Source organism: Lathyrus oleraceus, chromosome 5, assembly GCF_024323335.1.
Source record: "Lathyrus oleraceus cultivar Zhongwan6 chromosome 5, CAAS_Psat_ZW6_1.0, whole genome shotgun sequence".
NCBI classification, from domain to species: Eukaryota; Viridiplantae; Streptophyta; class Magnoliopsida; order Fabales; family Fabaceae; genus Lathyrus; species Lathyrus oleraceus.
In genome coordinates this window covers 111,337,872-111,347,720 of record NC_066583.1, presented here as the reverse complement: position 1 = coordinate 111,347,720, position 9,849 = coordinate 111,337,872, and the positions used below count along the sequence as shown (strand labels likewise).

The 9,849-nt window shown below is 36.4% G+C and overlaps 1 protein-coding gene across 1 annotated transcript; it reads right to left on the bottom strand.

The window, feature by feature from the left end:
- Positions 1-252: 252 nt before the first annotated feature.
- Positions 253-2,670, bottom strand: LOC127079066 (putative receptor protein kinase ZmPK1). The gene has a single exon (XM_051019475.1). The coding sequence runs from the start codon at positions 2,668-2,670 to the stop codon at positions 253-255; it is 2,418 nt and encodes an 805-aa protein (XP_050875432.1).
- Between the last annotated feature and the right edge of the window lie 7,179 nt (positions 2,671-9,849).

The window sequence follows — 9,849 nt, the reverse complement described above, 5'->3', positions numbered from 1 at the left end:
TTGATTTCGAGGTTGTGGTATATCAAAAAATGGTAAGAAAGGGAGTGCTTGTGGCTCGAACATTATGCGTAATATTAAGCAATTGCTCTCGCATGAAAGACACTTTCTTTATAGGCAAATAGTATTCAAAAGGAGTACAAGGATACACAAATACATGCAAGACAAGGGAGACACTATATCTACATACACTTCCTCAAATTCTGACAGTTTGAAAATACAAACAAACAAAAACCTCACAGTCTGTATGTTGAACTAGCTAGTTGCTGATTCTTGATTATCATTTTCAGCTTCATGGCTTATTTTCAGAAGCACTTCTACCACATGACTCATGGTAGGTCTTTTGTCCTTATCTTCTTCTACACATTGCAAAGCCACTTCAGCCAAAGCTTCAACTTCCCTTTCATCATAACCTCCTTCAATGGTAGGGTCTATAATTTCATTAACCCATGCACTTCTTGTATATCTTTTCTCTCTCAACCATGCAACCAAACCTTGTTTCTCTTCTCCATCTCCCATATCAACATCCTTTGTTGCACTCTTTCCTGTTATTATTTCCAACACAACCATTCCATAGCTATAAACATCTATTTTAGATGTTATTGAATGATTCAATATCCACTCAGGAGCCATATAACCTCTTGTTCCTCGTATTTTCGAAAAACTAGAGAATTTAGCATCACTTCTGTCTCTTAGCTTTGACAATCCAAAATCTGCCACCTTTGGTTGATAATCAGAATCCAAAAGTATGTTCTGTGGCTTCACATCACAATGCAAAATCCACTCCAAACACTCTTCATGAATATAAGCCAAACCTCTTGCAGTACCTAAAGCTATGTCAAATCTTTTTGTCCAATCCAATTCACTAGACCTTAAATGTTCTGCTAAAGAACCATTTTCCATGAACTCATACACAAGAATTCTGTTTTTTCCTTCTGCACAATAACCCCACAATTCAATCAAATTCATATGGTTAAGTCTTCCAATGCTGCTTACTTCTGCGAGAAACTGTTCTTCGCCTTGATTAGCTTCCGCGAGTCTCTTCACCGCTATAACTCGTTCATCTAACAGTACACCTTTGTATACAACCCCTCCTGCACCTTTTCCAATCTCTTGACTAAAATTTTTTGTTGCTTTTTTCAATTCAGAATAACTGAATTTTCTAAAACCAATTATGGACATATTGTTATACACTCTTGTGTCTGAATTATTTTTTGATCTTACAAAGAAAAACCACATGAAAAGTATGCACAAGGTTTCTATTCCTCCCATTCCCCCTACAAACCAAAGCAAAAACTTAATATACCTTCCTTCGCGAACTTCGTTGAATGATCTTTCAAGAACTGTTGTTTTCGGATTCGCAGGACAAGCCAGTTTGTTCTTATCATCCATTGTTTCCTTGTAAGTGTATGAACTGTTGGCCGGAAGTTTCAAGTACAAATCAGCCTTGAAATACGGTATTCGATATGCATTTCGCAGCTGCAACTTCGGGTAACATGAATGAGTATCAGGTTTACCATTCCCGGATATGACATAGGTATATTGAATGCCTTTGCAATTGCAGAATTGCAAACAAAAGTCTTGGCACTGAGCAAGTGTGTAATTTACCGCGAATCCATAATCATAGCCATATAACTCCACATTGGATACCACAAGAAACTCAGATTGAGTTTTGTTGCATGACAGAGAGAATTCTGGTTCACATCCATAGGCCCAATCTTGAGGATTCTTCATTTTATATCCCGGAAGACAAGAACATTTCACACTGTCACTATAATAAGAGCACAAACTATTTACACCACAAACACCATGAATTTTACAAGGTCTTAATTTGGCTTGCCATGAAACATACCACTTTTCTCCACTTTGTTTTCGACTATAAGCGCGAAGGTTTCCGTCATGATCAAGTCTTAGTCTTCTCTGCATCAGTTCATCTCCATAATCAGATGTCGTGAAATAGAAATCATCTGATGAACTAAAGTTTCCAAGAGTGTTCAAAACCGCAACTTTACTGTCATTGTAACCCGCCCTTTTAGCAGCCCAATCAGTAAGCCAAGGATCCGGCCAATAAATGCTCGATACTTCAGGACCGTCGTAAAGAAGACGAAGAATGTTGTCGAAGTCGAAATACAACGTATAAAAACCAGCTGACTTATTTGTTTCACTTCTTGAACAAACTATTCTTGAATGTCTGTTGAAAACTTGTCGTGGCAAAAGCGTATCAGTAGGAGAGTCAAAGCTTTGCCATAAAGTAACACCGTCTACATCGCGTAAAACAAGGTTACCGGTGTTTAAAAGAACGAGATCAATAGAAGAGAGTGAGACAGTGTTTGTGGACCAAACAAGAGAGGCATCGGTGTCCCTTAAGACAAGGTTACCACTGTCGAGAAGGTGAAGTTTGGAGCCTTTTCCGTTGACTGGTTGGTTACGGTTTGCAATCCATACTACGGTAAGGTTTTCTGTTTGATGATTTGGTTCGGAAAACCAAATGGCAAAGGAATATCCATTTTCACCAACAGCATAGAAACCAGCACAGAACATGCCATTTTGTGATACTATGATATCTTTTGGTTCTTCCACTGAGAGGGATGAACCTTGATTCAAAGTATCAAATGCTGAAGATGATGGAAGTTTTAGAAACAAAAGCAAAGGGAGAAAGATCAAGTAGTGCATGGTTATTGGTTTGTATAATAGCTATGGAATATTTATTTGCATGTATAATGTTCACAAACTCGCAATATATATAGTAAATTTAATGCAGCATAAATATTGTTTATAATTTTGTTGCTCAAAAATTTACGTTATATTTCATTATAATTATTACTACATCAAATGTTAGTTGACTAATTACCTAAATATATAAAGTTGGGTGTAGGTGTTCCGGCATTGACATTGAACATTTCTACCTCTGCATGACTGTGGTGACAGGGACAGGGACTTTTTTGTTTTAAGGAATTTAGGTTGACAATAGATTTGTTTTGTTTTGGAGTATTTCCTATTTCTAAATTGTATGGAATAATGAAAGATGTCATTCCTTTTAAAAACTATAACAGAATCTTAATTGAATTATTTTAAAGATGTATATTCCCCCGGTAGAATTTAAGGATTGGCTAAAGAATCAAATTGACAACTTTTATTTTGAGGGAGACAGGGAGAGAATGTCAACAACTATATAGATTGTATGTATTTTGTTTGTATTGAAATTTGAATTTGTTAGAACAATTAGAGAAAATAAAAACTCAATAAAATATTATATTTATGTATACATCTCAATTAAGTGTGTCTATCTCTCTTATTTCAAAGGCAACATAAAAGAGCACAATCCCAGAGGAATCAGGTTAAAGACTCTCGAATTTTTATTGATTCAAGTACATAATAGGATTTTGAAGTCAAATAAAAAAAAGTAAGAGTACACTCATTTCCTAGCAAGATATCATTTATAGACCGAGAGTGTGTTCTTATCTTCTAAATTCTCTATGTTTATTGGCGTACGTGTACAAACAGTATTTGAATTTCTCACTAGTGATTGACTTGATCAACATATTAGTTGCATTTTCTAATAAATGGACGTTTTCAAGTAAAATTTGTCAAGGTGCAATAAACCTTTGGCCTTGTGTAACCTCACATCAATATGTTTGATCCTAGCGTAATACACCTAATTATTTGTCAAATAAATGATACTCTAACTATCATAATTCAACGACACTCCATTTGACATAATTCTCTAACCAATGATAAAACCCAAAAGGCCTTTTTAGAAGTCTTGTTTATTATTTTATACTCTACATCAATCGTATACATGGTCAATAGGGATTAGATTGATGATTTCCAACAAATAGACATGCATAGTTTAAATTAACATGTCATACAACCGAATGATCATTTTATCCATTGATAAACATGATATCATTGTTGGGGAAGTTTTTTATTGGGAAGCATTGGACATTGTGAGACTTCTTCTATTAGAGCAACACCTTTATGAAAGACACACCACATATTTACCTAAAATCTTAAGGTGATAGGTGTGTGGGTTCTCTCACTTATAAATCCTTAAGTCTCCATATTTTCAACTAATAAATCCTTAAGTCTTCATATTCTCACACTTGCTACATTCTCAACACCCCCCTTCAAGTGTGAGTCTACAATGCTCCCTGTAACACCTCAAAATTTGCCCTCCTCTCTTGGGACTAGCTTAACATATTGCATTTCATCTTTTAGGACATTAGTCATTGCATCTTTGCATATCATATGGAAACCATGAGCAAGTCATCCTCCTAAGTCTTGCTCAGAAGATAAAGAGGTTAAAAGATTCAAGCTTGAGGGTCTCATGAATTGATCACTAGCCATCTGAGGATTTGTGCTTCAATTAGGGTTTCTTGGTTCATCAAGGAGATTGATCTTTATCTTGGTTGAAATGGTACATCACCATCATCATGGATACATCATCATCACCAAGAGGTTCATTATTCCTGGCAAGTTTCCTTGGGATTAGGGTTTTGACCTCTGGTCAACCCCAGTCAGTTGAATTGTGCCTATCAGGGTTTGTTAAGGAGATGAGGTCTTCATTGAGATGGGGATCATCACATGGTTTTATGGAGCTTGTATAAGCTAGGGTTTCATTTTGGAGCCATTTCATCAACTGATTGAGGCTCAAATTCATCTGTGCATGACCAAGTCATCTATCAACTGAAAAAGTCAACTGTTGGATTTGGAGGTGGGAAGTGATTTGAAATACTTCATTCATGTTCAAACAAGTCTCATTTGACATTTCAAACATCAACATTGAAGAAAATAAAGTCAGGACAAGACTTTCCAAAAATAGTAAGTGACCTGTAATTCAAAATTGCCAAAAATGGAAAGGTTTTCTCCTCAAGATTACATCATCAAAAATGCTTCAAATGAAATTTTGTCCAACATGAAAGTTGTAGATATTGTTCTCCCATTTCCAAAAAGTCCAAGAACATGAATTTCTCATGTATGGTTGAAAATATATGGATCAATCATTGCCAAGCAAATTTGAACTTCACAAGTGCATAACTTTTGAACCATAAGGCCAAATGAAGTGGTTCTTTTTGCAACATTTCCATCTTGACATGAGCTATCCAAAACATGCATCATATTCCTTGCATTTTGATCACAAAAATATTGGCATTTTCATTTGAATTTTGGAGGGAAAATCCAAATTCAAAAATTGTGCATTGTTTTCACTTCCAATCACTTGCCTTGGCTCTTAAACAACATTTCAAGTGGATTTAACTCAGAATTCGAGCACTGTAGCATTGCCTTGCACACATGAGGGTGAACTTGCCAATTTGCATCAACACTTCAACTTCACTAATCCTTGGCATTTTGGCTAATTGTGATTAACAAACATGATTAGTACACCATATAAAAGGCAAAGCATAACAGAATTCATGATTAACAACTCATAATTTCCAGATCTGAAACTTTTCTCCACTTTGCTCTCAAACTTTTTCTTCAATTTTCTTCATAAACCTTGTCTTTTTCTTGATCAATCCTTGATCCACAAGCATAATTGAGCCTATTGGAAGCAAGATTCAGAGGAATTCTTCAAGACTCGAGGACTGTGGAAGCTTTGCATCATCAATGGCAGTTGGATTTTCCAGCTGTATCAAGCACGATTAACACTCAAGCATTCATCCAAATCATCATATAGGAGCTAAGGATCCACTGTTTATGCATTTCAGGACCTGAATCCATTAATTCCACTTCTGTTTCTCCAACAAGGTTAGAATTCGAGTGTCATGATTCTTGAAATTGATAGATGCATGTTGTAGATCTTCCATTGGTGGTCAATCTGAGCTTTAGATCTTTGAATTTCATGCAGTAATGAGTTAGTTATGGTGATTATAAGTTTGATAGGTGAAACTTTTCTTGCTCGAAACTTTGAACATAGGTTGAATTAGGTTAAATTGAGCCTTGATCTGTGATGTATGATGGAAGAGGAGTCCAATGATATGCATATTTCGAATTTCTGTGATTGTTTGTTCTTGAGATGATGAACACGTATGAAGGCTGTTGAAGATCTTAGGGTTTCTTGTCCAGAAATGCTTTTGATCTTGTTTAGCGCGCTGTGCATGTTGTTTGATGTTTATAGCCATGCAGTGGACCACGTGTAGCTTACATGGCGTAATGGTTGGTCCAAAATGCACGCCCTTGCCACATGTATTTAGTGAAACGGCGCGTTTCACTTGTGAGGGCGCCTAATTCAAAATTCCACACGGATCGATCCTTGGCTGAGACACTTCTAAATATTGCCTTGCATTTTATTTCATTGTTCTTCACATATTCACGACATGCTTTCATGTGCATTTTTAATTTTTCATTCATTTCAAAAATTCATAACTCAATGATCAATGATCCAAATGACCTGGGAATTTTTGCATGTTGTTCCTCATGATGTCTAGTATTTTATGAGATTTTTTCCAGAAATTGTGCACGCATGAAAAATGTTTTGGCTTAGGGATTGTGTACATGTGTGTTTTCTTGACCTTGCTTGCCATTTGCTTCATGAAATGATGAGATTTTATCCAATGCTCTTGAAACTTTGCATGCTTAAACTAGACATCCTAATTGACATTTTGGTGTAGAGTTTGCATTTTTCTCATTTCTGGTTGTTGAGTTATGATCTGTTTAATATAGGTGTGACAATGTGTGTCACACCTTTGCTTGCTCAACTTGTGGATTTTCTTTGCCATGCCATATAAATGCCAAATGATGTGATTTCTTGCATGATGCTTCTTCTGGATGTTAGGATTGATCATGAATATTTGTGGAATTTTTGAAATGATTTTTGATTTGTTTGGGATTTTCCTTTCTGGCTTGTCATTTGTGGACTTTTGGATAGTCATGAACTTCAATGATTTGTCAAATGCTTGATGTTTATCATATGAAATTGAAATTTTGTACATTGATTCTAGACACTTTGAAGTTTATTGTGGCTTTGATTGGATGTCTTTATCATTTTTGGATTCTGTTTTAGGCTTGTGCTAAGATGATGTATCATTTTGTGTCTCAATTGAGCTTGTTTGTGCCTACCTTGCCTTATGGAATTTATTTGCCATGCTTAAACTTGTCCAAATGCCTTGATTTTTGGTATGCTGATCATGTAATGAGTTCTGTTTAGCCATGATTTTTCTTGGGATTTATTGAATCATTTTGGAATTAATATGCATTTGTTCATTCTGTTGCTTCAATGAGCTTTGAACTTGCATGCTTTGCCATGATTGCTTTGTGAAATGAAATTGGTTGATGCTATTGACATGAGACCTTTTGGATGATGTTCTTAATTGACTGAGCTTGATTCTTGTCAATTTTCATGTTCTGTTTTGAATTATTTCTTCCTCTTTGACCCTAGGCCTTGTCCTAGTGGTTGGTGCTTATGTTTGAGTTTTGTTTTCAGGATAAGAAGCATATGGCCTTGAGGAGATTGATTCATTTGCTTAAAGTTGGTTGATTGTTGAATGTTGACTAATCTTGACTTGTTTTGTAGGTGGCTTTTAGCTCATTTGAGTTGAGCTTGTGCCTTGCTTGTTTGATTGTGTACAGTTAACTGTTGACTGTTGAACTGTTTGTTTGACTTTGTGAGTTGTGTACTGACTGAGTTAGATTGTTTTCAGGTACATTAGTTGCTTAAGTTCTTTTGAACTTGCTTTTGCTGTTTGCTTGGTTGCTTAACCACTAGAGGTATAATTCACTGACTTCATGTAGTCTGGAAGACCTGTCCTGTTACTTGGGCAGGCACCTGTCTGAAGCCCTCCTTAAGAGGCAATGCTTGTGTTTGTTTATTTTTGTGCCAAGCAGGAAAAGACCTTTGATAAGGCAATTGGCAGATAAAAGAGATGTGTAGTCCATCTCCTGCTAGTCAGTGTGTCATCCCTTTGCTTACATTACATGTTGATGCATTGTGGATATTAACCCAAGATCTATGTTGAGTCAAACACATGTGGATAAAAGAGTTCCTGCTTTCTGAACTCCCACACCTTCTATTTGAGTCAAGCTCTCCCAGGCCAGGGATAAGAGCTGTGAGGTGTAACACCCCGATAATAATATGGTAATTATTTAAATTAAGTTAATAATATATTTATTAATTTAATTAGATAATTGGATTATTATTATTATTATTTTGGAATTATTGAATTATTATTTTATTGGGATAATAAAATAAATTGGAAAATATATAAGTGTGAAATAAAGAAAAAGAGCCCATTTTGGTAAAGAAAAGGTTTTCACGTGAAACAGAGAAGCGATTGAGAAAGAGGAGAAAGGGCAAAGAGGCAGAGCAAGAGGAAGAAGATTGGAGAAGAGAAGAGCTTGGAGCTTAGAGATTTCCGGATTAACTCAGGTAAGGGGGGTTATCGTCGTTTAATGGGTATTATGGGTTAGCATGTAATGGGTAGTGATAAACCGTTGAATTGACCCTAATTGGGATTGTCGAATGCTGAAAATTGTGATGGATATGTTGTGTAAAAACTGAAATTGAACCTGTAATTGAGTGTGTTGTAATTTCCCTAACGTATAGTTTTTACGGAATTGGAATCGGAGGTCCGGAAGTCCTCCAACGGCGGAAAATGCGGAGAATTCTGCATTCTGCTTTGTGTTAGCGCAGGAACTGCTGTTTTGTCTGCGTTAACCGGTTAACCCAGGGCGTTAACCGGTTAACACTATTGCGAATTGTGAAATTAGTGCTGTTTTGCCTGCGTTAACCGGTTAACCCAGGGCGTTAACCGGTTAACACTGTTGAGTTTTGCCAGAAAGCGTGTTCTGTCCTGCGTTAACCGGTTAACCCAGGGCGTTAACCGGTTAACACTGTTGAAAAGTGAGAAAATTGACATTTTAATGTTGTGTACATAATTGATGTTTGGCCTATGGTAGCGTATGATGTGATAGGGATTAATTCCCGCTATTTGAGCAATATAGGTATTAGTAGAGTGTGTTAATACTGTGGTTAATTATTTGACATGATATGATGTTTTGATACATGTGTTGATGATGTTGATAGTACGCATAATGTTGTGAATATACATGGTAAGTATGCAATTGTGAATGGACTGTTGTATGGCTTAGAGTGTGAGCATATGTCCATTGTGGATTTTGTTGTTGATGTTGCATTGCTAGATGATTAGCATGCATATTGTGGCCTTTAGGGTGGTAGCTAATTCCCACGGTGAGGAATTAGTGAGTTAGTCATTTTAGACTGTTGTTGATGTTTGCATGCTAGGTGATTAGCGTGCATAGCATGGCCCATTTGGGGTGGTAGCTAATTCCCATGGTGAGGAATTAGTGAGTGAGTCACTAGGTCTCAAATGAGTGGGACTAGTGGGCTTGGTAGCCGTGCCTGGATTTGGACGGTGAGGTGAACTATATGTTCACAAAGAGTCGGTACCGCATGCATGGAGTCTCATTGCATAATTGATATATGGCGTATAATATGAATGGATGTATTCCAGTATTATACACGTGTTGTGTGTTGTGTGTTGTGTTGATGTTGAGTATGATTGAGTTGACATTGCTGTTACTGAATGTGTAATCTGATTTGGGTGATGAAACGTGTTATTTACTTAGCATTACATGATGTTTTATAATGCTTGTTATATCGATTGAGGAACTCACCCTTACAACTATTTTTCAGGTAACGAGCAATGAGTTGAGTAGAAGCTAATGCTTGGAGTCTAGTGTAGTCTCCTTAGTGGGTCGTGCTCTGATAGATGTAACATCGGGATGGGGTGTTTTAACTCGTTTCAAATGTTTTATTGTTGATTATGAACCATTTTACATGTAATGTTTTACATGATTGATGAGATTTCTATCCGCTGCGTCTTATGCAAATGC

Excerpts from the sequence above, each read along its gene's own strand:
- LOC127079066 (XM_051019475.1), bottom strand. The coding sequence starts at position 2,670 with ATGCACTACTTGATCTTTCTCCCTTTGCTTTTGTTTCTAAAACTTCCA.